Raw genomic sequence first — 22,648 nt, 5'->3', positions numbered from 1 at the left:
TTTTGTCCCTGGCATACTGTTTTCAAGCTGCACTTTAAGAATTTTTTACCCAAATTTCTTCATTCTAAAGCTTGTTTCAGAAGCATTGTTAAGAATAAATACAAAGAAATAACCTTCACTAAAAGCTACTGCTTTTGTGTGGAAGAATAATGTAACATTGTGTGTGAAATTAGTTTTTCAGTTACTGGAGTTTTTTATTTCTCTTCTGCTGACCATGTCTGTGGAGGACTGGTTTCCCCATATGTCGGCACAGGAATGGTGAGACCAAATACGCGTAACTGAGGAGAAAATGACTGTGTGCTAGGATGGTGTCAAAAGCTGTGCTCTCAGGATTTGAGGATGATGGCTCTTTGTGCCTGGGAGGCATCTGATTATAAATTAAAAGCACTGAAGCACACAGTAGGTGATTGTTGTTGGATTGAAAGAGATTGAGTGAACCTTGGGTTAAAGAAGTTGAGAAATTTTGGCCTGGAGGCCCTGAGGGAACTCAGGGCTCCTCTGAAAAGAAAAGGAGAAGTCCTTGAGATCTCCTGGCTATTTCCCACCCCCAGTGCAACACACCTCCTGCTGCTGAAACCTGTAGTTTTGTTCAGTCTCGTTGCCTTTGACCACTGGAGATGTTATTCCCGAGGTAGCTTAGGCCATGGCTGTGGGATTCAAATGCTGCGGGGTATCCTTTGTGAACTAGTTCTGCAGACTTGCACTATAACGAGTGGAAGCAGGCATCCTGAGTATGAAATTCCATTCACCTCATTTAGATGTCCATATTAGAAAGAGATCAGTCTCAGTTTAGAAGGTCTTAGTTTTCTTCAGCATGTCTGGACCTGCAGCTCCTATGAGGCAAAAGGTATGGTAGGCCGAGGTAGGTCTGAATCAGATTGGCGAGGGTGATACTGGTCCTGAATAATGTCAGTCAGTCATTTTGATTGAAAATATACAGGTGTCATCTGGTTTTTTAGAATCAGGATTTCTTGGTAGCTCACCTATCCTATATTTACATCTGGAAAATAGCAGTGTTTTGAGTGTGTCTTGTAAAATAATCCCTTCCCTAACCACCTCCCCCCAGAAACCAGCAAATAACCCCCCTGCACCCAAACCTAGTGGGATACTTGGATTTCTCACAGAGGAGACTTCGAGTTTCACCCACATCTAGTAACTCTGTTTTGGAGATGCAAAGCCTGTGGCCCCACTGATGGGGGAATAGTGCCATATGCCAGTCTCAGGTTTTCTGTTTCTTCGCTTTTGTTAAAGGAATACTAACCACTCGGGAAGGGTGAGGTGGTTGTGTCAGTCATGCTAACCTGGTGTGTGCCCTGGCACGGTTTCTGGACTTTTCATAAAAGAGATTCAAGGATCAAATGAAGCCCGCATATCTTGTTCCATGGGATTAGAGAGATGCATTATCTGTGAATAATGTTAGTCATGCTTTGTGCTTTCTGTATTTTACCATCTGCCTTTCAAAAACGTGAGACGGGCTTTCCCTGGTGGTGTAACATTAGGTGAATCATGAAGAACGCGAACTCCAAGTGATTTGTTTTTAAAGCACTGAAGGAAGTGTAAACTTCATATTTGTTGTTTATTGATTAATATTTAATTGAAGGTGAAATTAAAAATTAAGCAGGCAAATGACTCATGCTAAAAAGCAACAACACTGTCTTGCTGTGGCTGACAAATGACAATGCATTTTGTAAGAATAGAAGCAAATATATTAATATGTAGTGATGGCACAGTGAGTCAAAAGAGATGCTTTGATTGAGGGTGCTGGACACATCCCACAGAAAAATCATGTAGAAAACATCTTTGACACTGATTTTAATGAAATGGGTAGCTGCTTCTCCTCAGAAAATACTGATTGTCTGTGGTGTTACAGAATTTTTTGGGTTTGGTTGTTTTGGGTTTTTTGGTGTCGTGTCATCTGTGTCCCCGTCCCCGTCCCCCCCCCATGTTTATTTTATTAGAGGAATAGTTAAAAAGCCCACAGGGCTAGCAAAGCCCTATAAATTCTGTGTAAGGTGAATGGTGTTGTGGGTTTTTTTTAACATCATGGCTGGCTTAGATGCCCACTGTTCAAAATCTTGACATGTACTTATCTTAGGAATAGATTCTTTTTTGCCCAATGGAAGTAAATAGCAGGCTGTTATTTTAGGTATTTAGGATTATTGATGCCTCATTTTTTCACAGCATCTTTTTGGGTGTTCTTTTTCGTAATTAAATCAGAGTCTCCTTTCTGATGTGGCTGTCAGCAGGAACTTACAGATGAAACCAGGAAGAGCCTGAAACGCTGATTTCAGGGAAGGAGGGGGCATATCAGTGGAGCTTGTGGTGATTCAGTGCCTTTTGGGATGCTCTGTTTTACTGGACATCTGTGACTTTTCTATCCTGCAGTTTATTCCAAAATAATGCTACAGGCTGATGTTACTTCTACTTAAACATGATGGATCAGTATTCTAAAAATAGATAAAAGCAATAGTGAGTAAGGTCTTTTCTGCATGCTATGCATAGGGAATTATCTAGAAATGAAGGGATACTGTGAACACTGTCCGGAGTGCAAGCATGGAAGGTTGAGTGTTGTTGACAGAGCAAAATACTCCTCCTCAGCTATTCCTTGGCAAATAAAGACCCTCTTTAATTACTGCTTCCAGTTTCTCTCTATTGCTCATTGTAAGCTACATTTAGTGCTGAAATTTTTCTCTTCTCATGAACTTGAAAAGCAATATATGAAATGAAGGTTGGCAGAAGTTCTTAGCACTTGAATAGATGTCTAAATAGGATGGGTAGAAGAAACATGGAGCAGTTGACTGCTATTTTAATTGCATTCTGTAATATTGTAGTGAAACTTTGGTATGTGTCCCCCCCCCTTTTTTTTCTTTTTCCCCCTCCACAAAAATCAAATGAACGTCAAGTTTTTTGTCTGTAGAAGAGAGGGCTGGTAAAGGCTCAATTTGTCTAATTCTGCAAGGTATATTTGACTGCTCCAAAACAGATAATGTCACTGTGGGCAGAGGAATTAATGCATACAGTGGGCCTGATCCTTCTTGCATGCAGAGCAATGGCAATGCAGTTGCATCAGTGGAAATACCAAGCCTACATGTTATATTAACTGTATGTGGGTGGCACATTAAAATTGTTGCACAAATACAAATTTGGGACTTGAGGCACTTTGCGATCATATTTATGTGTGTACTCATTTCCACTGTGTATTACTGTACCTAAAAAGTTCGAAAGACGCACTTTGACTATGACGGGTTTGTCAGTCATTAGGATGGTGGTGTGCTCTTTTAAAGATCTTTTTTATTATGAGACCTATAGATTAGACCATGCACACGCACTAACCCTCTTGAGGCAAGAAAGAAAACTTTAATCTCTGTTAAAACTCTCTGTGCCAAATATAATAGCTGGTTTCAGCAGTATTTAAACCAACTTCATTAGAATATGGGAAGGGGAAACAGGTTTTTAAGGCTGGTTTTAGCAAGTAATCAACTCTCTCCCAGATAGTCCAAATGTGACTTGTTCAACACTGCACATGAGGGGAAAAAAAATAAAAAAGGAAAACAGACAAAAAAAGGAAAAAGGCACACACACACCCTCCGCGTACACGCGTATCTGTGTGTGTCTGCGTGTACTGGCTCCGTGCTTGCCTGTTTGCCGCAGCCAAGGCGGAGCTGGGCTCCCGGAGCTGGGCTCCCGGGCACTGCTGAGGGAAGGCAGCCCAGCAGCTGCCTTGGGTGAGGCGGCTCCGGCTGTTCAAACCAAGCCACTCCTGTGTTTCATCTCTTTTTGGGGTCTGCTTACTTTCACAGAAGGCAAGGCTGCAAGATGTAATGTATTTAAATGTATTCTGAATTTGTAATGGTGGCTCTGGTTTTTCCACCAGTCCTTGCACTGAAAAACAGTTTTCCTTTAACCCGTTATGAAATCTAATGTTCAACTGATTTTTGTTACCTTCTAGGCTTTATGAGAGAGTCTTTGTTCTTGTCAGATGAAAGATTGATGTGGCTGTATGATCCAGAGCATATACTGGAGGTGCATCTAGCATGCTGGACTAATCGCTTACTTATTAATATTCATAAGCCATCTCATTTAGCGGGTGCTCTTGGGACTTGATTAAAGTAAGCAACACTGCTATTGGTGCTGCAGCTGTAGAGAGCTTTATCTAAGACAGAGCTAGTGTTATCCTTGTTGTCGATGCTAGCTCTGACTACCTGCAGCATTTGACAGGACACCTCCACAGTGTTTCTGCATAACTTTTCTTAAATAACAAGTCCACCTGCAATGACAGAGAGAATAGATTTGTGATCACCTTTGTAAAGCGTTATCGCTCACTCTTGTAATTAGTCCTTTCTCTTTGTTCCCAAAGGTCCAGAGGAAGAAATGACCATGTAGATTCTACAGCTTGGATGCAGCATAATGGGAAATGGTGAATGGAGCGGAGCTGGTCTGCAGCCTTGAAAGCAGCTGTTCTGCGGACCACTAGTGAGTCAGGGACACCTTGCACGCCAGAGGCATCCTCCACGTCGCTCACCGGACACACGCTGGATTCTTTTTAATTTCTTAGATTGGAATTCAAAATTCCTTTCCTTCAATTTTTAAACAGTTTTAAGATTGTATCAACTATAACGAGTGGAGCAATATAATCAGCAACAATGGGTGACATGACAAATAGTGATTTTTATTCCAAGAACCAAAGAAATGAGGCCAACCATGCAGGAGAATTTGGGTGCACACTGCAGGAACTGCGCTCCCTCATGGAACTTCGAGGAACAGAAGCAGTAGTAAAAATTAAAGAGACATATGGGGAAACAGAGGGGCTCTGCAGACGTCTGAAGACATCACCAACAGAAGGTAAGCATATTGCCCTTCAGCTGAATCAGGGGACTTTGTGTAAGCGCTCTCGCTCTCCGGATAATGAAAGAAAGAGGTTTTGTTTCAGACCTTGAGCACAATTCTCATGGTGTTGCCATTATTCCCAACAATAATAAAACAAGAGTCTTCAGAGAAAGAAGATAAAACCAGGCTAGCTATAGCTAAAGCTAGCATGAGAATAAAAGGAGAGCTGTTTATTCAAGTAGCTAAATGCATTAATTCTTCCTTAAAAGGCAGACCAAAAAATCAGCACCTCTTTTATGGCATTATAAAGAGGCTTTATCATATATGCTCATGGGGTAAGAAGGTGAAGACTAGTTGCTTCAGTATTTAGACATCTGGAGAGTATGAAATGACCTTTTGAGATACATATTACATTGCTTTGTAGATCAATATGTAATATACAAACATTGTAGTTACTAATATGGACCTACTGTATTACCAGAGATAGTTTTGGATAAGTTACCAATAGGTGACTGTATCAATGTTTTTATTAGTTAGACTGTTTTTGTGTGCATAATTAAACTACTTACTTTCTTATGTTTAACAGTGCCAATCATAACCTTTCAATATCTGTTCTTCTGAGTGTTTTTGGAGTTCTCTACCCGATCATCAGTCATTAGTCTAGTTTTCAACACTCATGCCAAATATTTTCCCATAAAACACTGACAATGGTGGGATGTTTCCCTCTCCTCATTCAATTTTCCTGTTCACCAATTCTTTCTCTTTTAGTGCAAGTAACATTCTATTTAATTCGAAGAATTCCATTTTCATCTCCAAGGAATATTAACACTCTTGGAAATTATACAGTCTTGGAGTCTATAATATTTCTAGTCTTGAATTACTGGTATAATCATAAACATGTCAGTTGTAGCGTCACGTTGTGTGATGATATAAATTACACTAGATGAAGAGTCCCAGAGGAGCAGCTGTCAATGCCTGGTCTTCAAGTAAATTCGTGGTCCTGCACTTGATCATATACAGTCTCAGTATTGTTTAAGCATTATAAACTATAAAGCTATAAAGCTATGAACAGCACCTTTTCAGGAAAGGATTTTTAAGCTAATTCTGTATTAAAATGAGCAGCCAACCTCAATAGTGCTTCAGCATTCATGTGTGCCATCTGCTATTCTACAATAACTGGTGACAAATGGAACATTTTTATAACAGATCTCTCCCATTTTCTAGTCTTACCCCAATATCTGATCCTTCCGACAGGAGCTCTTTTCCTACCTGGAGATTGCTCCCAGTAGGAGTGCTGACTTAGAAAAATGAGACCTTTGCCACTTGCCTGGGACTTCCAGATGTCCATCAGCCTTTGTGAGTGGCCTAATAGCTATTGCACATGACAGAATCAACTCTTCAGAGAAAATGCAGCAAGTCTGACATATCCCTGACACATCTGGGGAATTCCAGACCAGAAGTGCAGGACCTCTGTATTTACATGACAGAATAAACACTAACTCGTAAATATCCCGCTACAGATTCAGCATCTTAAATGTCCCTCAGCAGTTTATAGAATGTCAAAGCTGAAGTCTCAGTCTGGGTGAGCCAAGATCACTTCAGTGACTTCAGTAAAGTTATGCCAACTCATTCGGGCGGTTATCTGGTCAACGTGAACTTCAAAGGAGTTGTTAATTTTATTATCTGTTCAATTTGTGACATCAGGGAAACTTAATTCCTCATATCGGAACAGAGCGTATGGATCCAACTAGCGTGGCATGCTGACTCCAGCAGTAATCTATATCTGATACTGACGATAAGGTAACTTTCCTCTAAGCCTTACGTGCGCTTCATCACTTGTGCATTAGGGAAAAACATTTCCAGCTTCAAATGGCAATCAGCATAGCCTTGGAATCATGAAGAGACTGCTGGCTTTTAATTTTAAATTAGATCACATAATAGGAATTCCCAGTCACACTAAGTCTTCATCTAATTTTTAATTGTTTTGCTTGGAAAAGTAATTTTAAGAGGGAATCTCTCTGAAATATGTCATGTCAAACTCGGAAATTTTCATTTGAGAGAAATTATCCATAAGAATTCACTAGAAAAACTTCAAAGGTTTATGTCAAATGTAAGCATATGGTTAGATATAAGCCCTTAGCCATTGCTTTTCTTCTATCCAAGCACAGTAAATAGAGTTAAAATACAGTGAAGAGGATATTCTTGCAGATATGACTATTCTTAGAGGAAAGAAATGATAGTTTCTACTATGGAAATGGAATTTTAATGTCAAGTAGACATGGTTTACAAATAAATTATTGACATACATAGTAAAGGCTCCCATAGAGTTTTATCTTTTGTTATTTGCAACGAACTATGGATCCCCCATGGAAAATCTTTGTGAAATCCCATAACGTGCCATTATGCCAGAATCACTTGTCCAACCTGCATGTTTTTTGGTGAAGCTTGGTTACTGAACTTCCATTATTTTTTACAGTTTGTAGTGCTGCACATTTTAAACAGTTCTATGAGGAACAACAGAATAACCATTACTGCAGGGCACTACTTTCAATAAACCAGATGTACTCTAGCGCAGCAAGAGCTTCCAGTGAATACGAATGAAATGGCAAAAAGGTCTTGACTGTAGAATTTGGTTCTTCCCAGGCTTGTAAGCTCTTTCAGAATTTATTTTCATAAAGTCTTTGTCATTTTGTGGGGTATGGCTTAAGTAGTTAGTGTAACAGGCAGGAACATTATAATTTGTTAAAGTGTGGTCTACTCTGAACTCACTGGCTTACCCAATATTTAGAAAATAAGAAGTAGCAATTAGCTCAGCAATTCATTTCCTTCCCATGTTAATATTTGATATACCACCTATGGACTGGTAGAATCAATCACTTACACTAAAAGTGCCTTTTTGAAGCTGTTTTAAAGGCCTTGAACTTCTCAAGGTAAGACATTTTATGCATAACTCAAATGTTATTTATGCTGTTGTGAAGATACGCTTACCAGTGCTTTCTGAACTCATGTATTAATTCAGTGTGGAGCTTTACAAGTCTGCTGAATGTTGAGTAGAATAATATTTGCATGCTGAATGAATTCATAATTTTATCATGGATTACAAGGCTTCAGTCTGTTCTTTAAATTTTCTTTGATCGCTTTTCTAGCTATAGATGCAGTGTGGATCCCAGCTCTCAGTTATGCCGAAGGGATTTCCTGCACTAAAGTGATTATATTATAATGAAAAGCTACTATTTAAGTGCTCATAAAAAGAACCTTCCCAAAATCTATGGAAATACTTTATATGAAAAAATACAAGTATGTGTCTCCTTGAAATTTCTTTAAAAATATTTTTATTCAGATTAGTTTCACTTTCATTATTCTAGTAATACAGAAACTAAGCAAGCTCTAGCTCTCTGTCATTTTACAAAACAATGCAAAATTCCCCACTGGGCAGAGCCGTGATGACAGTTATATAATTTTCCATGCAATCCGAGTCTCTGAGGCCCAATCGAGCATTAGCGATACCTTATAAAGGACAGCTGGTAAAATGTGATGAGTTAGTTGGATGAATACCAGATGAGACTGGAACCCACTCCTTTCAATACCAAATTGTATTTTACCCACAATTTTATGTATTATGGACCAATTTATAGCAAGTTTTTCATCTACATTCCCTTCACGTTACAGAAATGTTTATTCCTTATAAAAATATGTTAGTGAATTAGCTTCCATGATCTCTTGCTTAAAATACTTAGATACAGTAATATCCAATGTGCATGAAAAGCGTAGCTGTGTATAATGATGCTTCTTTTATTCTTACATATAGAAAAACCTTTCCCCACGGCGATATCTGTGTGATCAGGCCTGAAACAGCAGCTCCAAAAGATGTTACACATTGGAGATAATGTTACAGCACTATAGGAGAAATTTTTCTGTTGGCGTTTAGGGGATGCCCGATAGGCTAAGTTTCTAGAAATGGTCTGGTGGAGTGCAAGAATATTTCAGATGTGATATTATTACATGAACAGTGGAACCTACTTTTAATATGACTAATGCAAGTTTTGGGGCTTTTTAGCTGTAGTTCTCTTAGGATACTATAAAAAGGCTTCATGGCGAGAGAAAGTATCCGTTAGCAGTTAAATGATAATATTTCTAGTGTAGAGGTTGACATTTTAATCATCATAAGTTACACTCTTTTCGAAAGCGTGTTTGTTATACAGGAGATACGGAGTGAGTATCAATTAAGCCAGCAGTGTAGGTGTATTTATTTTCCATTATTAAAATCTAAAAATCCTTTCTCAATTTTAACTATGAGGTGAAAGATGAAGACTGAATAGAAGAAAAATTAACCAGTTGCTTGCAGTACTCACTAGTTTTGATTCCTCAAGCTTGCCTCTGTAAAAGTACATCTTTAATAATGTAATATCTGTTTTGAAGCCAATCTTGCTAGTACATACGGATTTCTGTTAGGTGTACCACTACGTTGTTGTATGTGAAATTAGATACAGATATGTCAAGATTTTAAAAACAAATTGAGAAAAGAATGAAAGATATTTGATTCAAATATAAGTTTAAAATAGAAATAGAAAATAATGGATTGCCAGAGAATGAAATCTATAAAACCACGCTGTCAAAAATAGATGATGCAATAAAAGAATTTATAATAGCATCATTTTAGCTGTTGCTAAAAGAACACACTTAATCATGCATAAACTATCCAATTTTACATATATAAGTCCAAGATTTTCTAATTATTTTTTTTTTAAATTCAAGGTTAGGATGAATATTACTTTACTCATTAAATGATTTCTTTTAAAAGCTTTTTAAAAGATTTCTTTTAAAAGCTTTTGTGTTGCCAGCTCTCCTGAAGTAGATTTTAAGTATTTTGTTGTGAGGCTGAGTTAAGTACTTCGGAAATCTCCAAAGCAGCATCGTAAAAGCACTGTAAGAGGAAAGCCACTCATCCTCTCTCCAGATTGCCATGCTGTCCGATTCCTCGGCCTTATTCGTGGTGTCAAAACATGACTTGTAGTTCAGGCCCATTTGTCAGCACACCCAGGCCAGGAGCCAAACTCCCAAATACACATCTAGTCCGTCCTTGTACATGTTTTCTCCATATGGAAGGGTTTGTTTAAGCAATGAAAACAGCCTTCCCCATGGAAAAAGCCTTCAGTATTGTCATGGCAAAGGCCGCTAAGGGTTGCATTTTCAACACATTCTTCCTACCTTGAATGGGAAAAACCCCACCATCAGACTTCCAGCTGGTATTTCACGTGGTGATTCACGCAGCCTGGTGTGGTTGAGCTGGTAAGAAGATGTGATAACCTGACGTGTTTCTGTGCAGGTTTGTTTCCTCTGCTGACCTGCTCCGGGCCCCGCACGCCCCACAGCACTGCCTGTTCCTGGGGAGCTGCGCTCCGCGCAGTGACTGACCCCACCGCTGGCAGGCTGGTCAGGTGGGAAGGGAGGTGGGTTCCTGATGCTCCTTCTTTTTGAAATGCCTGTTGCAGTGGCTGGACCCCTGGCAGGTGCCACAGCTGGATTTGTACTGCCTTTGCCTCTGGGGGCATGCCTCCGCCGGCGGAGTGGGACGCACGGGAAAGGATGGCGGTGAGCCCTGGGCCACCGTCGGCACTTGGGGCTTCTCCTGCCCCTGCTCGCCCAGTGCAGAGAAATGAGCTGAAGCAATTACTGTTTATCTGGCTCTTTGCAGCTCTGTGCTGTGGGGAAATGCTGGGTCAGACCCAAGTTCACATTAAACACCATTGTCATAGTTGGTCTTTCAAGATTGTGAACAGATGGAAAAAATCTAGGCAAGATGGTTGTGTGTTAATAACTCATGTGAGGCAAGGAGATTTGCTTTGGCATACAGTGCTGTCTCAAAGTCCTATATAACATGCCTGTTAAAGTTGTAATACTTGGCTTTAGCGAGGTTGAAGTTGGCTCTTAAATTTCTGTGTTTCGATGGGTGTATCAGCACAGTGCCATGCAGATGGACTGGCTCAGGGATTTCTGCGTCACGCTGCCGGGACCTACGCAGGCTCAAGGGTCAGACAAAATGGTTCTATACCTTTGACGTTCCTGCTGCACATGGTATGATATATAGCCATAAAATAATACCTGCATGTTTAATGATTTGAGAAGAGTGCATGGAGCATTCTTGGCAACTGCAGTTATTTTTCTTATCTAATATTTCCATTGTTTGTGTAATGGAACAGCAAACATTCTTCCAAAGGTTACCCAAACATAAGCATCTCAAATGAATGGCTTAGATTTTTCTAAGTGATAAGTACAATTTCATTGCTCGTTTTGTTTCTGGGTTTTGGCATGTCGTGCCACTTGCTGATTTACTTTGGCTTTGTTCATTTACTTGTAGAAAACAAGAGAAATATTGCATGATGCATTTTCCCCATGAAGGTTTTAAATAAATATAAGCTGGATCACCTTCTCCTTTGAGAATCCTAGATGGTTTGCAAAGAGCTTCTCTATGTGTAGCCAGCATTGCTTCAAAGTAAGGCTAGGAAAGGAAGAAAGCAAGTATCTTCTGCCTGTTGTATTAGATAGCATCAGAGATTTTCTGAGGCCAGTGCTGATTTATTTATGTGGTTACCCAGGAGGACATCTTCTTTTCAATGATTATCTTACTTTAGCAGTTGCAACACTTTTAGAAGGGAGGCTATTTCCATGCAAACTGAATTCCCCTTCCCTTTAAGACAGTACATTAAATAGATGAGTACCATGTTTACTGGCTGCAGACATAGATTCTGCTGTTGCACCTCTGATTTAGATGAAAGAATAATAAAGGTGTGAGATTTTGCACCTGTTTTGCACAGGTCTAATGTTTGTTCATTGTAATTAACTCAATTACAACTACAATGTGTTGTTAAGTCAAAAGAAAGGCTGGCCCAGCAACTTTAGGTAAGTCCTTCCCTTTCCAAAGAGGTTATCATAGGTTAACGTTCACTGTAACGTATTGTGCCACAGGTTTCTCCTTGATTGAAATACAAGGATGCAATACAGTATGTCATTCCCTTTTTGCAAAATAATAAGTGACGGAAAGTGTCGCCATTATACGGTGCAGCTGATAAATGTGTGATCCCATTCTTAGAAAGAGTGGTTTGAGTTTGTTGGCATAACTAGCTCATTTATTGTGTGAAAAAAGATGAGGCCAGTTCTTTAACATAATAGCAACAGTGTACATAATGATAGGGAAAGTAATTTTTAGATTTCATAAACTCTGGCAGTTACATCAATTGTTGAAAATGCGAAGTAGGATTACGTTAGTGGTGCTCCCTCAGAAAAGGACAGCGAGGCCTTTGCTTGGAAGATCAAGAAGGCATTCTGTTGTGTGCGCTTTCATGTGCGTCTATCAAAGTGGCTTCTGTGCTGGGAAGGGAAAAGCTCACATTTTATCAGTCACGGCAAAGAAAGACTTGAAGGGAGGAAAGAAGTGTGGAGCTGCGGCTGAGCAATGTTGCAGCCTTTCTTTTGCAGAGCACGCCTGTTTTCTGTGGAGCCTATGTAAGAGTAACAGTACTGCAGAGGAAAAAGAAAAAAATAAATCACGTAATGAATACCTTGCTTCTATTGTATTGCAGGGCTTAGAAATCCATAAATATACATAGTGTGTCAGCCTCGAGTGAGAGCTGATTTATCTTCATTTTGCTCTTGTTTTGAGAAAGCTGCAGGAAGAAAGCAAAGTCCATTATACCAAATGAATAATCCAATCGATGTAGCTGGTTTGCCCTTGATGAAATTAAGCTGTGTCTTTGCACTGTATCGGAGAGAGTGAAGGGGGATTTTTGCCTTATTTTGCCAGTGTGCTATATGAAAGCAAACAGTTGACGTGCAGTGGGTTTATTCTTTTGTGATTGCCGCTGCTAGAGGAAATGTAAGAGCACAGCTCTTAATCCGTTGTCTTTGCTGATGTGTACAGGGGTGCAAAAAATGCTCCCTTTACAATGCCACCTTAAAATTGAAAGATAAAGCAATGACCTGCATCTCTACTAGCCATTCCCAACCTTTTTGCTGTCACTGCTAGCAGCAATGCTGTTTCCGGCTGAGCCATGGGAACTGGAAAACTTTACTACTAAAATCTGTATAAGGATCATCCATGGATTGGACAGATGATGACAATGCTATTCTTCACAATAACTGAAACTTTAAAATGGTCTTTTATTCGATATTGCATTGTCACTTTTTCATGAAAGATGATTATGTTGTTTGTTGAAAGAGAAAAAAGGGTTTGGATAAAACGGGGTAGTGGCTTTCAATATGCGAATCTAAGTTCAGTAGCCTTGCAAGTGGAATTAGCATGACTGAATGATTGGTCATTTTTCTTCTGATGATAACTGATATGAACAGACTGGTGATAAGAACAGTGCCAGGTGCAGCAATGATTTCCTGCCTCCTGTCCCCTTTTGCAATTGCTACTTACCCTTCAAACCTAAACTGATCACATTTACGGTTTCCATCATTTTTCCATGAAGTCAAAGGTTGATGGTGTTTGACACGCCTGTTATTTATAAAGGTGAGGTGAGCAGAAAATAAAGCCAAAGATCTATTCTTGGCAGTCAAGTCAATGTGCTTCCAGGACAAACATAACTGCATTTCCTCAATACTGCTTTCTTTTAATGTGCTGCTTTCATAGTTTCTGACTTGCCTTCTAAGTGTCTCTAGAAATTATTTCTACCCTGTTTCCAGTAATTTTTTCCCACATCTATCTAGGTGTTCTAGAAAATATGCTTGTAGTTGCAGGTCCTGAAAGGTGTTAAGTACAAAGAAGGCCTCCCCAAACATCTTGAAAAATTGATAATCGCCTCTGATGTAAAGAACGTATTTTCACTGATAATATATGACATAGTTTGGCATAGCTTGCAGTGTGGTACTTTAACTTTCTTTTTAACTTTTAAAGAAAAAAAATTCCTTTCTCAATGCTCATTACAAATCCCATTCCTTGTCCTTGCCTTGGAGCTGGTAAAAAAATCCATTTTAATGTCCCATCTTTATTGCCAGTCCAGAACTTGGCAATGCACCACAGATTATATTAAATGCAGAGTACTTCTGTTGTGTAATAGCAATAGCTGGGTGTATATAGCTGCTATTTCTGTAACAATAGCATTTACTAGCCCTTGTTTCCTCTTTGCTTTCAAATGAAATTCTTTAGGGACTGCAGATGCTATTTTCCTGTGTGGATTGTGAGCTGAGTCAGTTCTCTTAAAAGATTTGAAAACCTCAGCTTCCACGGGCTGTGCTACTCCTTTGATTATTCCTTTTGCATTTTGTGTCAATCTCTCCTCCGCACCACTTCCCGCAGAGGAACCATCTTTTTCAGTATGAGAGCAGTTTAGGTATAGACCTCTAAGGTACAAAAAACTGAAAAAAATTAGTAATAGGAAGGAAAATCAACTACTTTTATAGAGCAGTTCAAAAGCTGTCATGATTCTTTTTTCTAATTAGCATTGTAGGTGAGGGAAAATAGGGAATAGCTCACTTCTTTACAGGTGTGCTTGAGAAGGAGAGTTTGCCCTTGAAGTGGTTACAAAAGCGTGAGAGAGGAGAACTTTCGTAATGCATTCAGTAAGTATCCTATTAACTGCAGCAGAATTTCACTTTGACTTCATAAATGAGGGCATAGCTCCTCAGATGCAATAAGCTGAATACTATTTGTTCAGGATCATGTCAGCATTAATGCAGGAAGACAAATGTATGGTATGGCTCTAAAATTACAATGCCAACTGTTAAGTTATAATCTTAGCATATAGCATAAGCCTTATTCTAGGCACCTCAGTTAATTCTTTGTTTAAACAAAACAACAAATCTACTTGTCCTTTTTTCATGTTTTTTCTAGCAGTTTCAAAAGTCTGGGTGGCAAAACCATGAGTTTCCTTGTGCTTGCTTCGTTTCAGTCGTGTGTTGGCCTCCACCATTTCCCTGGCACAAGGTCTGAATTTTAAAGGAATGATGATTCCTGTCTGAGCCGCTGGTGGGGTTTCCCCCCCCCACACACACTTGTTTGTTTTTTTAATTACACCCTGAAGTGTTTTTTCATTCATTAAAAAACCCCTGAAGTAGTAGAGAACTTCAGGGTTGCATCATCATTTGACTTTGCCAGTGGGGTTGTGACTGTGCTTGGTTTTGCATGGATGGCAGAGGTCATCCCGCTTGATGTTTGTAGTCTTGCGGTACTGCAGCCAAATACATGCCTTTTCTCGAACTATAGTCTTGCAGTTGACTTTTAGCCTTAGAGTACCTGAAGATGACCACCTTGGTGAAAATCACTGTTGTTAGTGACTGGTAGTTGATGAAAAAGGTAAAACAACAGTGAAAAGCCTGGCTGAATCAGAACCTGTTGTTTTCACCATGCAAATTGTCTAGCTTTTGCTTAAAGAAGAACCTCAAAAAACTTTAAAAGCCACCCCGTTGTCTACAGAAAGTATGGTGTAAAGCTGGAAAACTATCCAAGTGTTAAGGTGTGCTCACCTGCTGACTTTGTACGCATCTCGTGTGATGACGGTGAGGTCCTCAGGCTTGTCCTTTGTTCTATTGTTTTCTCAGGCCAGTGAGTTTGTGCTGTTGTGCTGAGCAGGTGCAAGGGCAGTCTGACAGGGCTCACCCTGCCTTCTGGTTCAGTGACGTACACCGAGTAGATGTGAAACGCACTGCAGAACACTTGGTTAACTGTTCAGAACAATTGCTTTTCAGACTTCAGAAATGATACGCTGAAGGAAACCATAAAGGTAACTTGTTAGTGATCACCGGTGTTACGGGTGCGTCAGACAGGAGCAGGACAGCGCTCCGTGAGCTGTTGCATGAGTGCTGTAGCTGGCACTGGGAAGTTAAATTTGCTGATTTCTGGTGCTGGCCTTGTCTGCCACTGATACTTCAAAGCTATAGGTGCTGAAGGACTCTACAAATAAATTCTAAGAATTTATAAGATAGCTAAGGAAAAAGGTGTAAATATGTTTCTGGTTTTGTTCCCAAGGAAGTCTCTGTTGATTGTATTACGCCTTCTGCTGCTTCGCCTGCTTATAAACGTGAAAGCTAATCTGCTCCAGCCCACAAAGTAAAAACCATAACCTGAAACTACAGACCTTAACTGTCATCCAAGCCCATCGTGCACATTGGATCATAGGATGGATGTGAATAGTATGTTGTATTACCAGAGAAATGAAAACAGTTGCAGCTGAGTGAGTGTATTGGCTGTGCAGATAGGTTCTGTTTTCTTCAGTGAGTTGTTCCTAATTGTTTGTGTTTAATGATATAGCGTAGCTGAAGTAATTTGCTTAAATATGAAATATCAGATGGCAGAAGTCATAAAGCTCAAATTGTCTTATTGGCTGTTTTAAAATGACCTCATAGTAGAGGACAAAGAATACACCTAGTTCATTAACATGCGTGTGCATGACTGCTCCAAAACACCGTATACGAGCTGAGAATAAGCCTATATTAATGTTTGTGTTGAATGTTATATACATGTCTTGGGAGGAACAGAGGGTTTTTTGCCTTCAAGCCTGAAGAATGTGCATGGTAAAAGATCTGGACAGTTTGAAATTATTTAAAAAGAACTCTTATAATGATAACTGTTTCAGCATTGCCAACGTACGAAGACTCTTAAGGTGAAATCAGTGGTGTTGTGGGTTTCCCCCCGCCCAAACCTAGATGTTATTTTTAGTTCCTGATGTTAATCCTATTTAACAAGGATATTGGTGTGACATGTTTTGCCATGAGATGCTGGCAGTGCTTTCTGCTGCCCCACTTTTCCAAAGGTATTGATGCTGACATGAACGTTGCTGCAGCTAGCAACTTAAAATTATGGAGAAAAATATGTTGGTTCTCACTGTGCAGTAGCAATCAATACCATCTCCTGGATGTGTCTCCTGTTTGGCTTTTCTCTCCTATGAGTCTTCCTGTGCTCAGCAGCTGCTACAAGGGATGCCTCACCTTGCTCTGTGGACGTGAAACGTCCCTTCAGGGCTGATGCCAGTCGTGCTCTTAACGACTCACAGCCGCTGTTTGCTGTGCGAGGGGAACTGCTGGCATCCTTCCCTGGAGAATCAACCGAGCGCTTTTGCAAGCCTGTCATCTTCTCTATCCAGTCATGTTCATGTAGTGACAGTAAACTGAATTTTAAATGAGGTGTTTAAAATTGATGCCCTGAATCTGGGACCCATTTCGGAATCCCCTAGATTTCTTGATTGATTGGGTCACTGCTTTGTCACGATTTAATGACAGTTTCCTCCTCTCTTACTTTTATTTTGAGCTGTTTAGCTGGAATTGTTGCTTAAAAGTCCTGAATGAATTTTATTAGTGGGACTTCTTCAGTCTCCCTAGATGTCTTAAAGGTTTCGGTTGCATGAGGTTACCATGGTATCTTCAAGAAGAAATTTTTGCCAGCTTCATTTGAATTTGGGAGGCAGAAGGAGGGGAATAAACTTAAGCCTGTTTCCATTTTGAAACATTTTGATAAAGTTCATTCCATTGTTCAAAACTGATAGCATGCCTTATCTGCCTGGGACTGCCCACTGTTGTGGTAGCCTTATTGGATTAACAAGTGATGGGTGGTGGCTGACTGGAATAAAATTATGCTTCTTGCTGATGTTATAATGTGAGCAAATTCCCAAGGGTATGTGTAGGGGTACAGGCAAAGCGACCGTTGACTGGTACATCTTGTCTGCTGGGGGAACAGGTTTAAGCTCCATTTGCTGAAGTTGCTGTCTTTCCAAAAGGGGGATTCCTAATGTGGCAGTGTAATATTATTCAATTCATTAGTTAGGGTGGGTTTTTTTTCTCCATTTGCTAGGTATATATTATAAAATGATCTCATTCACCACTTTTACCATAGTAGAAATGAAGGGGGGGGGGGGGGGGGAAGTCCAAAATTAATTCTTGTATATACGGGAGCTTTCTGAAAATTTACTTAGTTTTACTCCAAAAAGAGGGTCAGATCTTCATGAGAAGGGGCCTGCAAGCCTTCTGGGGACAGAAGAGGGCATGGAGAGCAGAGCCTGAGGAAGCCAGTCACAGATCCTCGCTTATGAGCTCTCAACTTTTAGGAAAAATCGATGCGTGTTAGGACAGATGGGTGTGCAGTTCAACACACCTGTCATGAGAAAACAGCGTTCTAGCAGGTTATAAGTAGCAAACTTAATAAATTTGCTTATATATGTAATCTCTAGAAGGTGTTTATTTGTATTAAAAATTATCCATGTTTTATTGTGTTACTGAATAATTGCATAGGTTGATGTGAGTGGTCAATGATGATAGAATTGTTGCCCTGATAAATTTAAGTAATCTGGTTATCCAAATGTGATTGTTTCAAGATGAAGCAAAACATTAAACTGCATGTACAAAAATTAAAACTAATTGGGAATTGATTTTCTGAAGTTCTTCTCCCCCTGTTCCAGTGTGTTCAAGCTTGCAGGCAAAGTAGGGTATCCATTCACTTCCTACATGCAGGCAGCAGCATTTATTTTGGGAAATCTTCAGTGAGATATGGAGAACCGGAAGGAGTGATAAACTATTCCTGCATTTTTTACTATGCAAGACTTATATAGCGGTGCAAATGTATGCCCTGCTATGAATATCTGTATATTTCCCCCCATATTTAAAAGCCAGTATAATATTCCTACTTGTGGACTTTTCCATATCTGAACTTGTACTATTATGCGTGTGTGTATATATAATTAATTAAAGCCAAAGTGCTGTTTTGTCATGATTTCATACACAACCATTCTTTGTTCAAATTTCTTTGTTTTCTTCTGTCATCCTTTCACTATATCTGGGTTTTTTTTTTCCCTGATATATATTTCCTTTATTGTTTATTTGCTTTTTGCTCTGTATATTTTTTCTATTCTGCTGCATCCTGGAGGTCTTTCTCAAAGATTTCTACTTTTGAATTGGTTATGAAATCATCCTTGTGGCCTCAGGCAGTTCCTCTTTTATTAAAGAGATACCTCTTGATCCCAAAGTCTTTTGAGAAGGTTGTGTACTTCCTGGTGTTAATCAGGTCACGTGTTGGGCGTTTGTCCTACTTACAGTTCTGCCAAAAGACCCAAGTTCATCTTCTTTATCTGCTTGGTCCCATTTGAACTTGGGCCTTTTGGCAGAACTATATATTCTTTATCTGCTTAGGGTGCTCTACAGGATGGTGGGGATCAATTGAATATTACTTGTACATCTGGTTGATTATGACCGCGTTAAGTGTTAAATCTTGGCAGCAGATTTAATGTTGACTGTCAATGACAAATACTTCAGCGTGACTCTGAATAAGTGTACTTGAGATATTAAATACAGTTGGTGCAATTGAGCTAGGTGTATTGAATGAGTAACTAGATGGTCTTCTGTAAATGTATGTACCAGTTTCCAGTTGAAACTTTTAAGACCAGCATTTATCTTCAGATGTGTCTTCTAGCTTTTAAAAAAACCAAACCCAAATTATACAGGGATTGTCATACCATTTATAATTATATTGGGTTTTATTTCTGAATCTTTGAAAAAAGTTAAAGTTGTTCTTTGCTGAAAGGGCTTTCAAGAAGAACATTTTTGCAAAACATGAATTTTGAAAACTTCTGCCACTTTTCACTGTGTAAGATAATTCAGTGTAAAAGTTGCAGGCTGAAGTTCAGTATTGTAAATGATGAGAAGGATTGGTTCCTTGTGTTCCTGATTTCAGATGTACAAGAATTGGGTTTTGTTATGTTCTGTCTCCTGACTTAACCCTTACTTTACTCACATCAGTGATGAATTTCTGTTTCCTTCTTAGGCAAAATAATTTAAATATTGAATTTTGGGCATATCACAAGAATTTTAAATACCTTCTAGCAAAGATATTATTAATTTAACGTTCAGCATTTATGACAAAGTCATCTTAACTGATAAAGTTTTATAATATTATTAAAATCAGTGGATTTTGGTGCTTTGACTCCTTAACTTACTTTAACAATCTACCTAGTCTAAGAAAGCAAGATGTAATTATTAAAAAAAAAAAAAAAGTTGCCAAACAACTAATATCATGGTTGCTATTTTTGATAGGAAAAGGTGAAGGTGATAAGGTATAATGATATGAGCAGACACATGCTCTTCTACTGAAAATATCTTTGTTTAAAGTCAACTGTTTCCTACTTCAGGCTTCATTATACTTATTGAAAAGTGCTCAAGGTAATTTTGGTTTTGAGCAGCAGGAGTAAATCTGGAATAGCAATTTATAGAACCTTAATTAATTGTACTGAGTACAACGTATAAAGCAAAGCCAGACAGACAGGGTTTCTACTAGTCAACAGAGACATACGTGTAAGAGTTCTTTACCAATCAAAGATTATAGTGAGAACTTTTTCTGCTTGAACATCAATGGTCTTACTTTCCCATTCAGTGTCCAACAGGACTAATTGTACATAATCCTCCAAAATCTATAAGCATAAAATGAAAGGAAAAAATAATAGCTTTAAAGTAGCCAAACGTGTTTAAAAATACCACAGTCTGTAGTACGTTGGAAGTGTTATAAAGACCGGGAAATTAGAGAAGAAAGCGTTGGGAAGTGAAAGGACAGTGGCACCCTCTAGTATGTCAGTAATCTCCTAATCCAGACAAATTTCTATTCAGTATGAACTGCATGAGCATGTATGGCATGTGTTGGCAAGAGTAAGGACTAGATAATAGCCTAGCAATGAAGCGTTAGGCTCAGTACAAAGTAACCTTACTGAAAAGCCAAATGCTGGTTTATTCAATAATCCAACAACTCATTAAAAGGAGTTGGCAAGCAAAGCTAATTAATAAGCATGTCCGTGTCTTTTCAGAGGTGAACACCTGACGTTCTGTTTAATATTGAGTCAGTATGTGTGAGTAAGGTGAGCTGGCAGGCAAAATTAATTAATACATTCATTCGGTTTATCAAAGGCTACAGTCTTATTATATAGCTCCTGCTGAGCTGGGAGATGTTTAACAGCAAATGTAATGGCAAATTTTACACTGCACCAGTTTTTGTTTCTATTTGACTGCTATTTTACAGTGGGTAAAAGGAGCCCAGTCCGTGCAGAAAGAGTCCACCATTAGCATGATCTTCCCTGTAGTAGGTGTAATTAATACAGGAAAAATTGTTTGGGTGGGGTTTTTTTTTGTTGTTCTTTTGCGTTAATGCTTAAGGCGAAATTGCATTCCTAGATACAGTCTATTAAGCATACGGAGCTAACTGTGGATTTGTAACTACTATCAACATTATGATAGCAGGGTCCTTAACAGTTTGTAGACTTCCTGGAACAAAACACGATCCAATAATAAATGCTTTTCTTAGCAGGCATTGCCCAATATTTATTCAGACCAGCTCCTTTGTACAACAGGGCACCGGTGGCTCACCGGGAAGAAAGTTTGCTTTTCCAAAAAGTTTCCTTTTCTGTCAGATAAGGGGATGAAATACACCTAGATCTGTATGTACAACTGTGTTTATTAAAAGGCTCAAAGTTATTATGCAAGAGTTTGTTCACTTGGATCTATTTGATCTACTTTTCAGCGGGGAATCTGTTGCTGGAGTCTGCTGTTCTCTGATCGTTCTGGGCAGCCTACTCCAGAGTTTCACTCTCATCCTTTCGGGAGGAGGGAAAATAGAAAAGTTTCAGTCTACAAAACACTTACTCAACAACTTGACCTTTCTATAAACCCGAATCAGCAACTGATAAATGCCACCTTGGAATCACCTGAAGAGCTGACAACTTTATTTTAGTTATTCTAATAAAAGAATCCTAAATGACCAAGGTGCCTAAATAAAGCACTGAGAGTGCTAGGCCGCCAGACTTAGAGGAAAATTTTTAGCTATGGGTTAATTGTATCAAAAAGTGTGTCTGATGAGGTGTAAAATGGATCTTCCTCAGTGTCAAATTAGTTTTCTAATTCAGTGCCATTTAATATGGTATCAACCATCTTTGAAAATTGTTTCTTGCTTGCAGTTTGACTTCTGATGTCCCACAATAAATATGTATTTTTTTCTTCAGTTTAAGTGTGTATGTTTAGAGTTCCATGTTTAGATTGAGGGAAAATTTAATCTTTCACTCAGAGTATCTTCTGTAAACACTGATAATGCTAATGTGTATGATATTGTTATAGTATCTGGCTCTGAAAAGGAACATTTTAAAGTGAATATGATCACAGTTACTCCTCTCTTTCCCTCTATCTTTTGGCAAAATAAAACCTCCAGAATCTTTATAGGCAGCAATAGTACTCTTTGAAAATAAAATTATTGAAATGCTTAAGAATCTTAGGAGCTTGTGGGAAACAAAATTGAAGGGCAGTTTTAGTAAAGCATATGTTAAAAAAAAAAAAAAAAAAAAAAGGAACGTGTGTGTGTAACCAATTGAAAACAGCCCATGTTACCATTTCCAATGAATTAAAATCCTGGGAGATACTTTATTTCAAATCTTGCACAAGGAGGAGGAAGACAGAACCTATGAAGGAAAGACTAGATTCCCAAACTATTTTCTTCAATACAAAACACGAACCATAGCTCTTCTAAAGGACATGGGGTATTTAGAAGTCTGTGTTAGCAAAATTAGCCACATTTGGGGAATACAATGTTTGAAGGAGTTGTCTGCAATAATTACGTATGCAAAGAAAGATGGAAGTGGGTTTAATTTTAAGTCTTGCCATGTTCAGCACTACTAATGGGTTTGGTTTTGAACACTGCAGCCATATGTCTGCCTAAATGGAGACAGCTATGTACAGTTGAAATAGTGGAAATATCGGCCTAGTTATATAAGGCAGCATTTGCTCCTGATTTAGGTATTCGTTCTTCATAAGCTGTAGCTTCTTTACACTGAAAGCAAAATATTTTACTGTGGCTGTTGTGTTTTTT

The 22,648-nt window shown here is 38.9% G+C and overlaps 1 protein-coding gene across 12 annotated transcripts in view; it reads left to right on the top strand.

Annotated features, from left to right (window-relative positions):
* Positions 1 to 22,648, top strand: part of ATP2B2 (ATPase plasma membrane Ca2+ transporting 2) — a 432,035-nt gene that overhangs the window by 242,234 nt on the left and 167,153 nt on the right. For all 12 annotated transcript variants that reach the window (XR_008747494.1, XM_055806184.1, XM_055806177.1 and 9 more), the window contains one exon: positions 4,358 to 4,842. Coding sequence is in view for 11 of the 12 variants with exons in the window: in XM_055806184.1 (XP_055662159.1) it covers positions 4,644 to 4,842 (199 nt within the window). In the remaining variant the exon portion in view is untranslated. The remainder of the gene's footprint in view (positions 1 to 4,357; positions 4,843 to 22,648) is intronic.

Source organism: Falco peregrinus, chromosome 5, assembly GCF_023634155.1.
Source record: "Falco peregrinus isolate bFalPer1 chromosome 5, bFalPer1.pri, whole genome shotgun sequence".
Classification (NCBI taxonomy): domain Eukaryota; kingdom Metazoa; phylum Chordata; class Aves; order Falconiformes; family Falconidae; genus Falco; species Falco peregrinus.
This window is presented reverse-complemented; position numbering and strand designations above follow the sequence as displayed.